This window comes from Rhinolophus ferrumequinum, chromosome 25 (genome assembly GCF_004115265.2).
Source record: "Rhinolophus ferrumequinum isolate MPI-CBG mRhiFer1 chromosome 25, mRhiFer1_v1.p, whole genome shotgun sequence".
NCBI classification, from domain to species: domain Eukaryota; kingdom Metazoa; phylum Chordata; class Mammalia; order Chiroptera; family Rhinolophidae; genus Rhinolophus; species Rhinolophus ferrumequinum.
The window spans coordinates 12,739,556-12,758,592 of record NC_046308.1 but is presented as its reverse complement, the minus strand read 5'-3'; the positions used below and the strand labels follow the sequence as shown (position 1 = coordinate 12,758,592).

At 41.8% G+C, this 19,037-nt stretch overlaps 1 protein-coding gene across 12 annotated transcripts in view; it reads left to right on the top strand.

Annotated features, from left to right (window-relative positions):
- Positions 1-19,037, top strand: part of CIT (citron rho-interacting serine/threonine kinase) — a 156,026-nt gene that overhangs the window by 27,391 nt on the left and 109,598 nt on the right. For all 12 annotated transcript variants that reach the window (XM_033097805.1, XM_033097801.1, XM_033097806.1 and 9 more), the window contains exons 6-9: positions 6,550-6,692; positions 7,614-7,707; positions 14,115-14,318; positions 15,750-15,903. In XM_033097805.1, the coding sequence (XP_032953696.1) occupies positions 6,550-6,692; positions 7,614-7,707; positions 14,115-14,318; positions 15,750-15,903 (595 nt within the window). The remainder of the gene's footprint in view (positions 1-6,549; positions 6,693-7,613; positions 7,708-14,114; positions 14,319-15,749; positions 15,904-19,037) is intronic.

Below are 19,037 nucleotides of genomic sequence, written 5' to 3'. Positions count from 1 at the left end.
ATCCGGCCCATGGAAACAGTGCTTTGTTAAACTGGTTCACGGTGAAATCTGTTCAATTCTGTATAACAGATGCCTTCAGCAGTGTCCTTCCACAAAGAAGCTGATCTTTACAGAGAAAACATTGTTTTGCAACTCATCACTTGTAGTATTGTTGTTTAAATTCTTTGTGAGATTCTTAAAGCTTGCTGACTTTGTACTGATGTTTTTCATACTGTGGGTCTCTTCAGGCTGCCCTCGCTCTGAGCCTATAACTGACTCCTGAATCTTCTTTCCCTGCATCAACTTCTGTCTGTTTATTCCCAATGTTTTTCCCCCAGTTGCACATAGGGATGTATTTGTTAAGGTATAGGCTAAGCTACTTTAACAAAAAGAAACCCCAAATACAGTCCAGGCTGGTGGAGCAGTTCTGTTATATGATAATTCATGGACCCAGGTTCATTTCATCTTGTGGTTCCCTCATCCCTTAGGAAGTTGTCCTTTTTGACATGCTTGAACTTGGGCCATTTCATGCCTTTGTTCCACCTGGCTGGTAGGAGAAAAGAGCAGGAAGGCAGAGCAAGCAAATTTCTTTTACATAGAATGATACGGAAGTGGGACGGACCATTTCCTTTCACATTTTGTTGACCAGAACTTCATCCTAGGACTGCACATCTGTACTGCCCAGCTGCATGTCTACATCCAGCTAAAAATCTTATTACTGTGGAAGAAGATAAGAATGGATTTGGGGGATGAGCACTGTCTTCCACAGAGATGAAAGGAGTAGGTTTGAAGCCAGGCCCCCCCTAAGATCTACCTCCCATACGCTTACTCATTACATTTTACTGTTGCATCTGAAACCACTTCTAATATGACCCTGGTTCTGATGTCCTGCTTGGAATTGGTTCTTTGTATTTCCTCTCTCGCGTTCAACCCACAGCCATGCAATTTCATGGACAGTTTCCTTTCTATGTAGGAACAGTTCAGAGGTGGGCTTTTTCTAGGCAGGGACCCCCTCCCCACCCCCGCCCCCACCTATGGGAACACCAGCCTGTGCTACGGTTGGGAGTCTGGAGAGAGTTAACGAACACAACAACCTCATTGTTTATTTTAGTGAAATGTGGCAGCTTATGGTAGTTTTGACAGTGAGACATGTGCTGTTTTCATCTCCCGGGTGAGATTATCCAGTTTTCAGACAAGTCTCACAACTCGCCAGCGTGTTCACGTGCTACCGCTTCAGAAGCCAGGGTTTGGAAGACGACTGCCCGTCAGAAGGAAGCTGTTACTTAGCATATAGAGTCTTGTTTCATCACTGTTCCTTGTTTCGTCTCCCCGGAGTCACTGGCCTTTCCGGCTTCAATTTTCTCATTGGCGCAGTGAGATACTGATACCTCCTATTGACCCCAATTCAGTTGCTGAGTGTTTTATTGCCTTTGGGGCGGGGAGGGGGCGTTCTTTGAGTTCTTTGTGACTTTGAAATTGTTGTTGTGTGTCCTGGTCTTTTGAGGTGCATTTCGAGTGAGTGCATTTAGAGGTTTACCATCTTAGGAGTCACTGTTTAGTTAACGTTTGTCCCAGTTTGCCTGGCACCGCCGTCAGCGTTTCTGATTCAGTAGGTCTGGGGTGGGGCCTGAGACTTGGCACGTGTAACTGGTTCCCCGGGGAGGCGGCTGCTGCTGCTGCTGGTCTGGGATCCCCACTTGGAGAATCATGGTCCTGTTACTGTCGTTAGAGTTAGTTTCTGGTTACTGTAGTCTTCCCCTCATTCCTTCAGGAACAGTGTACACAGCTGAGATCCTTTTTTTTGTTTTTTTCTCTTTTAAGCCAACGAATGGTACCTATTCCCCTGCTGTTAACTAGCCCTGGGGTGCTTCACCATCCCATGTTTATTTCCTTTAACCTTTGTCAATAGCCCCTTTGTCAATAGCCCCTTCATTAATTCATGTTCTCAATTGCCTTGCTTGAGTGTGCTTTCTGTTTCTGGCCAAGATTCTGGATGATTCAAGACTCAGTGAGGATTTTTTTTGAATAGACAGATGAATCATGCCGGGGTTCACATTTTCCGAAATATAAAGGGCCTTTTCTCTTGGTCATCTTGCCATTCCAGAAGAATCATTTCGGGTCTCTGCCAGGGGCCTCTCTGCTTAGAGAATCCCTTCCTCCGGGCCCCTATGCCAAAGAGCAGGAACCCTGGGCAGAGCGGATAGCGATGCCAGTGGCATCCTTATGTTTTCATGGCACTTTCACTCACGGTAATTGTGGTGCAAGCATTTCAAGGACATGTTTCTAAGTGGTGGCCAGCACAGCGTGCCTCTGATGACACCGTATGCAAATTGGAGGAGAGAACTAAAGACTTACTGAATATTCACACTGCCCACATACTTGTATGCATACATGTGCATGCAAGTGTGCAGGTATATGCATGCGTGTGTATGTACACACGCACACACACGCGCACACACACACACACACACACACACACACACCTCCTTTGTTTCAAACACAACACAGCTGATGGGAACTGCCATCCCAGTACGTGGGGGTCTGGATGCAAATACCAACAGAGAAGCAGCCACTCCTTCCAAATTGAACCCGTGTAAGACTTGCCCTTTAATTCGTATCTGCAGCTGGTGCCATCAGAAGGGTCTGTCTCTGTTGGCGTAAACGTCTTTGCTTTAAAGGACCAAGTCCGTTATAGCTCCAAGCCAGACTCGTCTGTCAGCTGCTGTGCTTTCTCTGCCATCCGCAGGGCTGTCACAGTGGTGAGGCCTCTTACACTGTAGGGCTCTTTTTCCTCCTCCCTCCCGCCTCCTTGGCCTTTGATGACCATGCCTTGGTGATCACCATGTGGGTGACCTGCAGCTGTTGATTGGGTGCAGGGTCACCCCCTGTTCTTGCAAGGATGGAGGATCGTTGCTTCAGTGCTGATAGACCGGTTATTTTCCAGCCCTTTGTTGTCAGTGATCTTGTCTTGATATGCAGAAAGGCTCCAGGTAGTCACTGAAAAAATGCAAGCAGCAGAAGTGATGGCTGTATCAAGGCCAGGTTTCAAACCAGGGCACCTTTGCTGTAGGAGCTTTTCAGTTGGTTGGAGCAGGGAGCTACGTTGGCTCCACAACTTCATCAGCAGCAGGTCTCAATACAGTGCTGGGCTGGCTGTGTCAGAATCACCCTGGGAGTTCCTTCAAAAGGCAGATTCCTGGACCCCACCCTTGGAGCTTGATCCATGAAGTCTGGGCTGGTCCCTGGAATCCACATTTTTAACAAGCTCCCTGAATGGTTGGGATAGAAAGGAGACATACTGCTTCATTCTTTTTTTTTTAAATCTTTTTCATTCCACTAGAATTCCAGCTCCATGAAGGCAGGTATTTTTGTCTGTTTTAGTCACTGCTGTTTTCCTAATTTCTAGAACATTGCCTGACTTATTTGGATGAATGTGTTTTATGTATTTTAAAATAGTGATTCACCAAGTGATTCCCCAAAGGCAAGTTTGAGAAGACTTTGGACTTGCCAGTCGAATTAGCTTAGAAACCACATATTTGGGGGATCAGCGCCTCCGTGGGCATTGTTGAGTAGTAAAAGTCAGGGATGGGATCACACTTTTGGACAAAACCAGGTACAGTGAGTGGACGGTCTAGCATAGCCTGGGTGGTGACTGTGCCTTAATTTATTCATAGTGTTCTGTTGACCGTGGTCTTGAAAACTTAGTTTGTGACTTTTGATCATGCTCTTGAAGCTTCTTGATTTGGTGCCATTTTTAAAAGCCCAGAAGTGTTTTCGGAAAGCACCTGAGCCCTGGTTCTTTATCATATCTCTAAGCTCAACAGCAAGATGATTGATTAAGCTTGGGTTGGCCATACCCAAGCCGTCTTCCCCAGCGGCTCCTCGCAGACCAGGATGAGCGACTCCACCCAGTAGGATCGTTTTAGGATGGGGTAACGTTCGGAGGTAGCCAAGTTTACTCAATGCATAGCCAAGCTAAGGTCTCCTGATGGTGCACAGGGGGAATTTTTTTGTATAGTAATCCGGAATCGTGTTTTGGGGTCAAGTTTGATTAGCTTCTTTGATAAAGGCCCAGTCTATTTAGAGGTTTGTCATTTCGTATGTCTATTTTGGCCTCGTGTTGTGGAGCGTGCCGCCAAGCAGCTGTTGTAATTTGTGTTGCTTGTCTTCTCAATCAATCCTGGTTTTGAAGACATTGAAAAGTTGTCTGACTCGTAGAAAAGACTAATCTAGTTTGGGCGGGGATTTTCCACTCCGGAAATTTCATTTTCTGAATCGGAGCAAAGTATGCATATCTTTTTGCCTAAGAGGTGGTTCTTATTTTCTGAATGACCTTTTACTGGTTATTACAAATAGACTCTTCAGGAGTAGCTGCCAAAAAGTACTAAATAGTGGTCAGTTGGTGAGTTTTTAAAAGTTGCCAGTGGCTGCTACGTGTTTGACTTTCTCATCCTTAAACTTAAAAGCTGTTCTATTTTTTCACATCTTTAATGGAGCCAGATTAGAAAATTTATACCTGCAGTGTGTCGTCATAAATATGCATTGTTCTTATTTTAAGAAATTTCCGTTCTAAAAGCGTGAGTACTTCTGTTCATATCTGTGAATTTTTTGGGGATGTTTAAGACCTTTTTAATGGCAATATATATTTAAAACAGACGTAAAAATTAGCATTCACCCACATACCCAAGGCCTATGGAGAACCAGGTTGGGATGAGTGGGTGAGCTCTCGGCAACCAGGTAGCTCCTTCGGGCTCCTCCACGACGGGACAAGTAGTTAATGTCTGCGGTTAATTTGGGGGAAATAGAGTCTGCATTTTAGCTGCCGCCCCTTCTGGGTGTTGCTGTTCTTGTTAGTTTATAACTCAATTTTTTTTCAGCAACTGGAAGCTTACTCTTCAAATTGCCTAGTATCTGCTTAAGATCTGCCATGTGAATGGGGGAGACTCCCAGGTGATGGTGGAGCCCTCGGGAGTACACGCGAGTCACCGATTCCTCTAGGGGTCTCTGGTGTGGGCTTGACATGGTGCTGGGCAGAGTTTTTATGGACTAGCCTGCGGGGGTCTCGGAGGATGTGCAGGTACCCCTGACTTGACTGGAGCATCCTTCTAATTCTAGACTAAAGGCCAACAGGAGTTTGGAGTAGGGTGGAGAGAATTCACATCCCAGAGTTGGCTTCTGGAATGCAATCGTTCGAGAGATTTTGTGGTTTTTTTAAAAAGATACTTATTCGGATCTTTCCTTTTCCCAGAAAGGATTTGAGACAACTTAAAGCAAAAGACATTTATCGTGTGGCTCTTAAAATGGGAAATCGGAGCAAAGGACAGGAGAACTCAGTAAGGGTTGACATGGTTGTAAAGATGGTCAAAGTGGGTCCCAGCTTCTCCCAGCGAGAGCGCAAATCATCTTGCAGTAAAGGGAGGAGAAGGAATGCACTTGAATGGTGTGAAGGACCTTGTTGATGCCAGGCTCAGTATACGAGGAAATTAGTCTTAGCTCCATTTTACAGAGGATGAAACTGAAAGGCAGAGAGGTGAGGTCACTGGACGGGAGTTTAAAGCTACCCAGGCAAACTGGCCTCAAATCCACATGTTGACTCAGGAATTTTGGTGATAACTCAGGTTATCACCAAAAGAAGGAAGGATTTCAGTTCCTTGGGGTGGAAGAAAGTTTTTGCTAATCAAACATTTTACTTGAGGCTGTACTTTATAGTCTTCCTCCAGACTTTTTTCCTTATGTATATATTAACAAATATAATAATTTTTTAAATCACAAAAATGGGGTTGTACTTTATTCTATATAGGATTTCACTTTATATTTTCATGGACAGCTTTCCATGGCAGTATGACTGTATCGAGTCCATTTCATTTTTAATATTTGCATCTTACCCCATTATTTAGCTATGTCGTCGTTTAGAACTCTCTTAATGATGGATATTTGGGCGATTTCCAGGTTCCCCCCCCCCCCCCCCGCATGCTACAAATAATGCTGCAGCGAATCTGTTTATTCATCTGCAAACTGTTACAAGTTCCTATAAAATAAATTGTCAGAAGTGGAATTATGAGGTCAAAGGGCATATAGTCACATTTAAATATTTAATAGTCAGATTGTCTTTCTCACTGACTTACAGGAAAAGATTGTACCACCCACCTTTATTGCCTCCTATATTCTGCTGGGTGCTGAGGGGAATGCAGAAAGGGTGCAACAGGGTTTGCTGCCCTCCAAGGATTTCCATCTACGCTGTGTACCTACTACTTCTAGGGAACGTCTAGGGTGTTGACGTGAGTGGGTGGGTGAGTGGGTGGATTTAATTCCACTCTTCAAGCTTTGCCTTGCAACATTGTGCATGGTGTCTGGAACTAGGCTTTCATTATGTTGATTCTCTTGGGGAATGGATGTCATTTCCTTAGGGCAGGGAACTCATTCTACGTGATTTACACTATGTTTCACACATCTTCATTACTTTGTAGAGACATTGTAATTATAACACGTCAGGCAGTGTTTGAGGATCTAATTGAGACATTTCCTTTTTGGGGGTGTGTGAAGAATTAATAACTTTGGCATTTTCTACAGGTCATGGAATACCAGCCTGGAGGGGACTTGCTGTCACTTTTGAATAGATATGAAGACCAATTAGATGAAAATTTGATTCAGTTTTACTTAGCTGAACTGATTTTGGCCGTTCACAGTGTTCATCAGATGGGATATGTACATCGGTAAGTGAGACTCTCTGGTCATGTACTGAGAATTTCTCTGTAGCACCTAAGAGTTCCAACAATAAAATGGATGGATGATTTCAGCATCAAAATAACAGTCCATCCAATTTTTAGCCAGTCTTAACTATAACTGGCTGAAAATAAATTTTCCAAAGTAGCAGACATTTCATCAGCTTACCCATTCAACAGGGAAGTAGATCTAGAATTGTAACGTTCTCAAATTTGCAAGTAAGATCTGTCAATGTAGCTAATAGATGGGGGAACTCTTGTACGGGTTCTTTGAGTTAGATGGTAGAAAAATGGAATTTGATTTGCAGAAGGAACCGGAAGACCATGTAGGACCAGAAGACCATGGAGTTGTACTTCTTACCTCATCTGTTAGTAATTCACAAAGGTGTTCCACAAAATCCACAGTTGACAAGTGTTTCTTTACCTCCTCACTCATCTGATGTTTTATGTACATCTGAAAATGTCATGGGGATGGAATGATAGACCAGGAATCAGAAAATCTGGATTAGAGTCTCAGCTTTTCCATTGACTAGCTGCATAATGGCCAGGTCCCCTAGCAACTTTTGGTGTTAGTTTTTGTAATGTAAAATGTGTGTTTCTAGGAGAAGTAGTTCATCTAATAACATGTATTTGTTCTCTTCCTTTCCCTCTCCCACTCTTTCCCTCTCTCCTTTCCTTCCTCCCTCCTTCTCTTCCTTATTTTCTTTCTTCTAATTCTTCCGTTTTTTTTTTTTTTACTTTAATTTGTTTTGCAAAATGTATGCTTATTATTTATGTCCATCAATAGGGAGGTCTGTCTAGCAGAGTACAGATACTAAGATTTTTTGACAAAATCAATATCCTAGGTTAGCAATTGCTCGCTGATTGGCATGGAGAAGACAACACTAATTCGTCGCCCTGATTTTCTTACAGAGATATCAAGCCTGAGAACATTCTCATTGATCGAACGGGACACATCAAGCTAGTGGATTTTGGATCAGCTGCTAAAATGAACTCAAATAAGATGGTAACGAAATGCAATAAGATAGCTTAATAAAAGCTGTACTGAAAAGCGTTCTCTAATCCTCACAAGTTTGGGAAATACTGGGATAAACCTGAGAGACATTTTGGAAGACTTCTGCCAGTGTATGAAATTACTTCTCGAGGGGCATGGGGACACAGCTACTTCCCAGACTTACTTGACCTTGGCATTCTTTTATATATAACATAATACCTGTTCATACCCTACAAGACATTTTTAGGAAAATTCTTATAGTTTGGTTAAAAAGAAAGAAAATGGCTTATTTTGTTTTTCCATTCATTTTTCTTGCCTGTTATAGACCGTTTTCTGTTAATACTAGTTTTTTTTTTTTTTTTAAAGATTTTATTGGGGAAGGAGAACAGGACTTTATTGGGGAACACTGTGTACTTCCAGGCCTTTTTTCCAAGTCAAGTTGTTGTCCTTTCAATCTTAGTTGTGGAGGGTGCCGTTCAGCTTCAAGTTGTTGTCCTTTCAGTCTTAGTTGTGGAGGGCGCAGCTCAGCTCCAGGTCCAGTTGCCATTTTCTAGTTGCAGGGGGCGCAGCCCACCATCCCTTGCTGGAGTTGAACTGGGAACCTTGTGGTTGAGAGGACGCGCTCCGAGCCATCCGGGAGGCAGCTCAGCTCAAGGTGCCCTGTTCAATCTTAGTTGCAGGGGGCGCTGCTCACCATCCCTTGCGGGACTTGAGGAGTTGAACCGGCAGTCTTGTGGTTGAGAGCCCACTGGCCCTTGTGGGAATCGAACCGGCAGCCTTCGGAGTTAGGAGCATGGAGCTCCAACTGCCTGAGCCACCGAGCCGGCCCCAATACTAGTTTTTTTTACCTTAAAATACTTTTATGAAATGTAGCCCTCTTTATTTCAAATCCTCTGTTTTCTATGCAGCAAAATTTAAATTAATCACCAGAGCATTTGAACCAAATACCCTTAAGTGTTAAGAACCAAGTGCTTAAAAGGTCAATTCTAAGTCCTTGGAATTTTAGTAAAAATTAAAATATATTCCATGTGCTAAGTAGGAAGGCAAGAGGGTAGCTATTAAGATAAAAAATGAGAACACTTTAGAAAAAAGATGACAAAGTTAAAAAAAATTAGATTAAAAAAATCTTCTAATAAAGTTGATATATACTAAAATGTGAATTTTGAAGTCAATTATGCAAAAAAAATGGTAGATATAAGAGGAAATCAACTTAGGTTTTAAGACTAATTTTACAACTTTGCCACTTGGTGACCTTATGAACTTGGCCTTTTATTTTTTCTCTAAAAATACTGATTCTAGTAAAAATGAACAAATTAAGAGGTTAGAGAAACTTCTCTTTGAAATGCCCCCAGCTGTGAGAGTTAAGGCCTTCATGTAAGGGCAAAATGCAAAATTACCTTTTTTTGCAAATTCCTTGGAGGAAAGGTGAGTATTATTTCAGATGATGTTTTTGTAATCGATTCCACTTGATCATTACATTAAGAATTAAATTATAGGATCAAAGCATTTTATGTTGTAAAAATTATGTACAGTTTGGAAATAGGCATGAAAACTTAGATATTGAATTTAATGGAATAAAGCACAGAAAAAAGTTAAAGCCAAAGTTTTATCACCTAAGATTAAAAAACTTATACATTGCATTAGTGACCTTAAAAAACTCATGCAGGGTGCCGGCCCGGTGGCTCAGGCGGTTAGACCTCCGTGCTCCTAACTCCGAAGGCTGCCAGTTCAATTCCCACATGGGCCAGTGGGCTCTCAACCACAAAGTTGCCAGTTAAATTCCTCGAATCTCACAAGGGATGGTGGGCTCCGCCCCCTGCCACTAAGATTGAACATGGCACCTTGAGCTGAGCTGCCTCCGGGATGGCTCAGTTGGTTGGAGTGCGTCCTCTCAACCACAAGGTAGCGGGTTCGACTCCCGCAAGGGATGGTGGGCTGTGCCCCCTGCAACTAGAAAACGGCAACTGGACCTGGAGCTGAGCTGCGCCCTCCACAACTAAGACTAAAAGGACAACATCTTGAAGCTGAATGGCACCCTCCACAACTAAGATTGAAAGGACAACAACTTGACTTGGAAAAAAGACCTGGAAGTACACACTGTTCCCCAATAAAGTCCTGTTCCCCTTCCCCAATAAAATCTTAAACAAAACAAAACAAAACAAAACAAAACCTCATGCATCTAGAAACAAATTGAAGCATGGGTATACAGCTTGGTAGTAAGTGAAGCATAGGCCCATAGCACCACTGACATTTTGGTCTGGCTAATTCTTTGTTGTGGGGCTGGCTGTCCTGTGTATTATAGGGTGTTTAGCTGCATCCCTGATCTCTATCCACTAGATGTCAATAGCACCTTCCTGTCTCCAGACATTGCCAAATGTCCCCTGGCTGGGGGGGCAGAATCACCCCTGGTTGAGAATGATTGCCGTAGATTGAGAAGCATCCGAAAGCTAGTTAAGTAGAGCTCGCACTGTGTGATTGCAATAAGAAAACCTACTTGGAATGCTAGATTAAGATCCAAAGGCCCTGCTTGGAACATAAATGGGAATTAAGAGTAAGGCCGCATCTCTGCATTCGGAGTCACGCTCTTCACAGCCCTTGGCGGAGAGACAGGACTCCCGTTCATTTCAGATCTCTCTTTTTCAGTGCTTCAGATTGCCCTGTTCAGTTCTTCTAATTGTAGCGACCTTCACTTCAGGCAGGGTGCCTCCCAGAACACTCAGTTTTATTTGCAGCTCAACACGCTTCACCCCTGATTATTTTGGTCAATGAGATACGACACTCAGTCCTATGTACTCGAGAATATTGTACCTCCTCTCCTCTTGGAGAGAGAATCATTTCTCTAGAACGTTCTGCTTTTAGGGCCAGAACGTGTCCAGCAGGGAAGGAATTTTTGGCATTGTTTTAAGTGCAAAGGCCCTTTTCTTATAGAAGACCAAGAATCTGCAAGCTAGATCAAGTATGGATGTAGAATTAATATCTTTTTTTGGGGGGGGTATTTTTGATCAATGGTGGTGGGTTAAAAATGCGTTTCCTTTACATCCGGTGTTTTACCGGCCTCAAGTAGGTTCTAATTTTTTTTTTTGGTACTCAAAATATACTATATAAAATAGAATCCACATTACTGTACGTTACCCCAAAACAATCCTTTTCCCTACCACTCCCAAATATTATCTGTGTATTTTGGATATTTGTGAATCTTAGATCTCTTGAATTTTCCATCTTCTGTTGTCTTTATTTCAAGCTGCTTAGTCAGACTATTGCTTTGGAATCTTTTTGTCAGTAAACACAGGTGGCCTGTACTGCCTGGAGATTTGGTTATTGAGCTGAGATGTGACATTGACCTGCTGTGTGACTTAGGTCACCCACTTCACCTTATTAGAATCTCAAAGAATGGCAAACAGCTAACATTTTCAACCTGTCTCATTCAGCTCTCCTGAAAAACAATTGTAAGGAGATTATAAATAAAGAGCATTATAACATGTTAAGTGATAATGAGCCCCATTTAGCAGTTGGAAACCCATAGGAGATAGCCCTTTCTGAGATTTATATAGGAGTGAAAAGATTTTATTTCTTTTTCACAAGAGGAACAACATCGCCAATTCCCCCCCCCCCCCCCCCCCCCCCCCCCCCCCCCGCTTCTGCAGGTGTGTGTTTATGCCCTGGGCAGCTAGATGGGGAAAATTAGATTGAAAGAGTTTTATATTTAAGCCTTTTGTGGGAAGGGGATTGGGAGGAGGAAGACAGTGTTTTTCTTACTTCTCATCTGCTTTCTCCTTGTAAAAGAATCTGGTAGATTAATCCTTTTCTTTTTTCAATCCTCTCTCGCTCCAAATGTAACTGACTGTTCTGTCTCCTAGCCATTTTCTTATTGTCTGCTCCTGAACGGGTGTAGTTTCTTACTTGTCGATACAGTAAAGTGAACCCAAGTTTAGTGACACTGGGGCCGTGTCAGACGGTGTCCTGCAGGCATGCTGTACATGATTTCACTTTTCATATCTCACCCAGATTAGCTGGCTGTGCATTGCCCTCCACGTGTTTTGAAAGCACCTTGCAAAACCCTGATCGGAATGTGTGAGATTGCATGTTAAACAGGTTTAATGTACTTGGAGGTCAGTAGCTAATGGAAACTTAGTCACTGTTAATTGTCTTACCAGTGTTTTAGTTAATTAAAAGTTTTAGTTAATTATTACAGTAGGAGACGTACAAAAAGCAAGCTTTAGGGGGTATTTTTCCTTAAAATTTACAAAATGCTGAGACATAAGTGTATATAATCACATGTCTATTATGGAGGAAGAATTAGTTGGGAAGTTAGCTGACTCTTCAATACGTCTAATCATGAGTTTGACAATGAGGCATGGACACTTTATACCCTTTGCTGTGTCATGCTGATAAACATGGCAAAGTCACGTTCCTTTCAACTCTTTGGTTGTGAAAGTGACCGCGTCCTGTGAGTCACAAACAACGATAACTGAATATTCCCAACCACCTGGTGTGATGATAAAATAAAATCCAACAAGAGCAAATGATGCATATTTGAGGATTGTGTATTAATTTAATGGTTCTGCAAGGTAATTAGGCATAAAGGGCAAGCAGTTCATCAGTGACACAGTGGCATTAGCAATACCAAGTTTGATGAAGCTATTACAGTTTTTCTTCTCATGTTTTGATATTTAAAAGATATTTATTTCTCATTGTCAGTATTACCCAAATACCGATTTTACCCAAACCCTGTAGTTTAAGCCTCATCTCGTGCAGAGCTCATTAACATTTACACACACGTTAAAAGACAGAAGTCTTGGCTCAGGTTTTCCAGCGTCAAGGCTTCCTCTTGACTTAAGCTACGTTCAGTTCCTCAAGCTTACGTAAGGTGCCCTGTCTTAGACCAAGTATTTTCTCCTTTCTCTTCACTTTTGTCCATCACCACAGGCCTGGGGGTTTCTTGGGTGGTGTGATCATCTGGCTTTCCCAAATGGGTACTTGCCATGGAAATCCTATTGCCTAAAGCAATGGATGACTGGTGTCAAGAATAACAGTATCACACTGCTTTCTGGGTTTAGGGTTTGGAAAAACCAATGTTGGGCCCGAGGGAGGCAGTGAAAAGAGAGGGAGTAGGGAGAATGAGTTCGTTTCCTATAATAATGGGTCTTTGAGGGGCAGAAGAAGAACAGGATTCAAGTTACAGGCTGGGAGAGCTTGGTTCTTCATCCCTGGGGAAGGGAGACTTCTAGTGCCCTCTCTACACATTCCCTTTCCCTCCATTCCCAGTCAAATCAAAGCAAAGGATATTTACTTTCTTGATATAAATCCCAGCATTAAAGACGTGTGGCCTTACCTATACAATCTCTCAGCTCACTTTAATGGGGAGAAAGTCCTTTGGCGTCATGGAACTGCCAATTTGAGAGAAGCCTTTTTAGATGTAGGGTTATTGGACAACTGGTCGACACAGTATATGACTATCAGCAGGCCTTCTCTGTTTTATGGAGAAGAAGGTTAGAGAGGTGAGCCTTAGACTTCAAATTTCATGGCTCAATAAAACTTTTAACACAATTTTGAAGACCAGAAGGGTTGCCAGTTTACTGGGTTGCCTAGGAAGGGATGGGGGTGAGGGACAGAAAACCTACTTCCATCGTGAGCATCATTTCAAGACACAAGGACATTGAAACACACACACAAAAAGCCAGAAGGGCAAAGTCTCACAAAAAGGACAGTTCTTTAAATGGAATATATTTTGCTTTATAAAAAGACCTCCTACGTTGTTGTAAACTTTCTTTGCCCAGGTCAGGTGCTTGGGTGCCATTGCATTGGAGGGCCCTAGTTTCTGAACAGTGGGGTAGGGTCGGGTGGGGGGGAACCAAGGAACAGGATTTGGGGGTGAGGAAAATGAACTCATTAACATTTGATCTCTGGTGAAAGTTATTTATCGTATCTTACCCTGTGGATGGGTCAGAGTCGGAATGTTGATTCCAAATATTTAAACTTGAGATATAACACATGTTTGTAATTGTGTGTTGCCAGCTAGCTGCCACTTATTCAGTAATGCGTAGATTGAGCTTACAGATTCATCTTTAGGACTTATTATCATTTTGCTATTTTCATAAGTAAGAGTTCTATCAGGAACGTGAATCAGGAGAGATATCTTCCATTTCCAATATATACCCCACTCTAATTTGTGTAACCAAAAGGTGTATATCAACAACTCGTTCTCCTTTCTTTGCCTTTGGATTATATTATGAGCTTTTTTTTTTTTTTTTTAAATTAGTAAACATTTGCATTTCCTGACAGTGTGCCACTTGACAGAAGGTTTAAATGTCTGGGAGAATAGTAATCAGTGGCAAATCAGCTCGTGTCTGCAATGTGGCTGTTGGCAGTCTGAGGATAATTGAAAGTTTTCTGTGTTGATTTTATTTATGGGTTTCCAGGTGAATGCCAAACTCCCGATTGGAACCCCAGATTACATGGCCCCAGAAGTGCTGACGGTGATGAATGGGGATGGCAAAGGCGTCTACAGCCTAGACTGTGACTGGTGGTCTGTGGGAGTTATTGCTTATGAGATGGTTTATGGAAGGTCCCCATTCACTGAGGGAACCTCAGCCAGAACCTTTAATAACATCATGAATTTCCAGGTAAACAGCCATTTGTAGATTTCGAAGTCATATTGAGAAATGTCATTTAAAGGTTGTGCCAATGTTCGTAGTATAAACCTGCAGTATTGGTTAATAACCGTCGTAGATAGGACGCACATAGCACTGACTTTGTGCCAACCGCTGCTCTAAATACTTTGTTAATTGTATTTTATTGACTTTCAGCTGCCACTAATTAATTGTAAGCCTACACCATTATTTTATGTGCCATTAAAAAAGAAAAACTGCTGCCTACAAATCTATGATCTTTGATTGATTATGAAATGTATTTTGACTTCAGGGCTGTTAAATGTGAATAAATGGGAGTCTTTGAATCGATGAAATGCAGTTTATTAATTCAGCAAATTCTCCAACAGCCTTGTGAGGTAGATATTATTATTTTCATTTTACAGACAAGGAAACCAAAGCACAGAGTAGTTAAGTAACTTGCCCAAAATAATACAGGCAGTCTGGCTTTGAAGTTCATGCTCTTAATATTATGCTATATGCTGCTTCTTAGTACTGACAGCTATGGAATATGATTGAGGACATGAATTAGAAATACAGTAATACATGTGTAAAGTAGAATTTAAAACTGTTTTCTAATAACAGATTTTCCACTGTATTAAGTCCATTTCTTAAGGATATGATAAATACATGTGTTTTAGTTTCCACCAAAATGAAAAAGAGAACTTATTTCACAGAATTTTGTATCTCACCCCATTTCATCTTTCTGGAATGCTTAATATATGTTTTTATATGTATAATACATACTGTATTTGCTTAATACATGCATATTATTCTTGAGTCTCCTTTTGAGTTAAAGTTTCCCCTTCGATGCTTCTTAGGGCTAATGTATTTCCTTTATTGCAATTCACTCATTAGCAACGAGTGAGATACTGTTAGGTACCAGGTTTATAGAGATGTGCGAGAAGGAGAAGGCTCGCTCTGCCTTCTTCCTCCATCATCACACAGAAATCAAAATACATTGTGTATGTGCAAAAGCAGAGTGCAGAGGGAGCACGCAGGAGGGAGTAATAGGGTGGAAGAGGTAGGCAGGGAAGAAGGGCTCGAGTTGGCGAGGGTGTTCTAGAGAGACAGAATAGCGTGATTCGTTCAGGGAGCTTTAAATAGCTCATCATTGTTCGACAGCAAAGAGCGAGATGGGGAGTATAGCTAGATGAGACGAAGAGGGGAGCAGGGGTCAGGCCATGAAAAATATTGAACCCTTGCAAAGGATCCAGGCCTATTGATGTGAACAGGCCATTTATTTTGGGAATATGCCTTTGGTCCAAATTTGAGGGCACGAAACTACCTTCTTTAAAAAAAAAAAAAAGGAAAAAAAAACTTGCACATATGAGAAATACTTTCTTCACTTTGGGACACGTGAAGCTGAATTTGCTAAGGAAATCATTATTTTATTTTTTGGAATAGCGGTTTTTGAAGTTTCCAGATGACCCCAAAGTTAGCAGCGAATTACTGGATCTGATTCAAAGTTTGTTGTGTGGCCAGAAAGAGAGACTGAAGTTTGAAGGCCTTTGCTGCCATCCATTCTTCTCAAAAATCGACTGGAATAACATTCGTAACTGTAAGTAGAACCCTGTTCCTTCAATTCAGGTGTTGGGATTAAGAAACGTCCGCAATTATTCTGGCCCACAGAAGCTGGCATAAATGTTGTAATAAGAGCTTTACTCATCGACAGGAAAGAAAAGGCTAATGATGTAATGTAGCTGTCTTTGAGTAATAATTCTACTTTAAAATTGTTTGCATAGAACTGGGTCATTTATCAAACTCTGCGTTTATATGGCCTTTGGAATATTGTCCCTCAGTACGTTAGACAGTAGGAGTTCAACGGTTGTCACTTGGTTTGACCGAGTTTCTCCCCAGAGGAAAAGTGGACCTAGGTATTTCATTCACAGATTAGGGAAGGGACTCAGAGGTTAGGCAAAGCGCCCAGTTGCTTTGCTAATAATGGCCAAGCCTGTACTAAAACCATAAATGCCTCGCTGTGTACATTTGTTTCCCTTTAAATTTTTTGTCTTTGCTCACAAGCATGTAAAATCTATAATGTATACGCACAGTGGATTCATTCATGTATCACTTTGTAGTCAATTAGTGCAAACTACATCCATTGAAAACAAAGACCTGACTAATTGTCCACAAAACTAAAATGCTTGTTTTTTCACGAATTGCTAATTTTTGTTTTTAACCTTTTTTCATTCTTGGATGTGTTGTTGATTGAATGTGCTCTAGTGACCGACTCAATGATTAGCATAGATTAGAGCCAATAGGAAAGTCGCTGGCCTGTTTGAGTGTGTGTGTTTTGTTTTTGGTGATGAGGGGAGGTGGGAACATGGAACTCATTTCTAGATGTCAAAACCAGGCTTCTAGCTGGAATCATGTTGTAATTATAACCTTTTGCACCTTCAGTTGGAATGTGTGAGTTGGGTTAAAAATCTAGTATCGTCTAGTTGAAAGCGGTTTTGATGGTTTCTCTAACCTGCCAAAATACATGTAAGTAGGCTGCATTTCCATAAAACTGTCTTGCAAATTTTCTTTTTCTTCTGGTTAGTCACTGTTTTATTTTCCTAATCTTTAGGCCTCAACCCCCAAATCTCCAAGGTTCAGAGCTTTTAATCAGAATATATTTTCAGCGCAGTCTTCCATTTTTGCTTTTAGAAAGATTTGATGCAGTTTCTTTTAGTTGCTGTTCAAACACTTAATCTTTTCCCACCTTGCCTTTTTATCTCTGTAATCTTCTTGAATAAGCAGTTAATTTTTTATACATGTACTTGCTGATTATATCTAACAAGATATCTTCACTCAAGTAAGTCAGTGAATGGAGATTAATTACCTGAGTAACTTTATTTTGTGTTTTGGTAAACCTTGACTTTTTAGTATTGTGTCAGAATTCTCAGATTTTGTTCTAGTCTTTTCCTTTCCGGCTGTTTATAGGTTTTAGGCTTCTTGAGTTTCCAAGTGTAACCACTGTTCTGCCCATGGATACATGTCAGTGTACAATGCGGCCCCTGCTGTGTGCCATCCTGAGGCCCATCTTATGAAGGCCATAGTTATCTTTAACGATAACAGAAATTATGCCTTCATCCAGTCTTTTTTATTTGTTTTCATAAACACATGTTGAGTGACTTTCATCAACCAAAACACTTGAGGTCATTAAGTATCCCAAGTTCATGGTTGCTACTTAAATGCCTTGTGGTTCCAAGCTGTTGAATATTCTTCCACTTTCCATACACAAGATTGTCCCTTGATGAAAGCAACATTAACCTCTCTGCTGTTTCACCCATAATTCTTCTTTTTCCTTTTTGTAACCAAAGAAAGGAAGTCCTGCTTAACACAGCAGGTAATAATCTTCTAAAACTCATTATCTCCAGAGGTGGTCCTGGCAGGATATATGAATGCGATTTAAGAAGGGTCTGGGCAAATTTATGAATGACAGCGTTGGGAATGGCTTTTCAGAGAAACTGGGACATGTCTTGGCTTTGACACTGAGGTCAGATGCAGCATCCACACCCTTCTGGATCCTCCTACCCCTTGGGGTTGACACGGGCACACCACACGAACCAGGAATCTGACCCAGTTCAGGAATGTTTATTCTCCCAGCACGTCAAAAGCTCGTGATGAGTTACTCCCATACTCAAAGGTCCCCGGGCGCCCGTTACCCTGAAACTTTATTCCCAGCCTCACACAATCAGATGTTATGTTGGGTTTTTAGCTGCTGGTTATGATCATTATTTCAAGGCTGCTTTCCACATTTCGGTAGGGGGCTTCTTCAGTGTACTCGCTGTCCTGAGATGTGCAATTCTGGTGACGGTTCAGGTACTGGGCAGTAATCTAGTTGCACCCAGGCTGATTTTCTGGGCTCTGGAAAGCGGAAGCCAATCAGAGCTCCTGTTTCATGCCTTTGGGGTGAACGCACCTGGCAGCACGCACCTGCTGCTGTCAATGGGAAAGTTTTGCTGCCTGGTGCTCTCTTCTAAGTCACATCTTTTAACTGTCTCCCCACCAAAGGCATAGTGATGTCAGTGGGACTGGAACGCTTGCACATTTCATCCAAGACCGCCATGTTTCGACAGTGAGAAATACCTTGTGCGAGTGTTGATTATGGATTATTTCCTAGAACATCTATGGCTAATGCTCCAGAGAGCTTGTATTGTCTGTTACTTATGACATAGGCTTTTTGTTTTGAATTGTCTTCCTTTCACCATTCTCAGAAAGGCACAGTTCTTGCAAAATTATTCTGAGTTTTCAGGTCCTTAGCCTTTGTTAGCAGAGAATACATTTCGTTTCAATCTGGGAGTGACTCGGGGGTGGGGTCCCTTGCTGATGAACACTGAGATGGTCCCCTGCCAAATAGGTTTCCTTTTTGTTGTTGATGGTCAACCGCTTGTCCCTGAATGGCCATAGTGAAACTACAAGCTCATAATCCTATGGTTGCTCAATAAACCTGAGGAACGACGTCCTTTGGTTTATAGGAGAGGGATTCTGTGGTTTCCTAGCCTTGGGTGAAATTCCAATATATTGTTAGATGCAGAAATAAGCACCATGTAACTCACTGAGTGGTTTACTCCAGTCCTTTAGCATGATAGGAAATAGCTATGTCCATCATAGGTATTTAAGTATGTCACACTATATCACTTTAAAACAATTCTATCAGAGGTAATGATTATTATACCCATTTTACAGATGTGGACATGGTGGTAA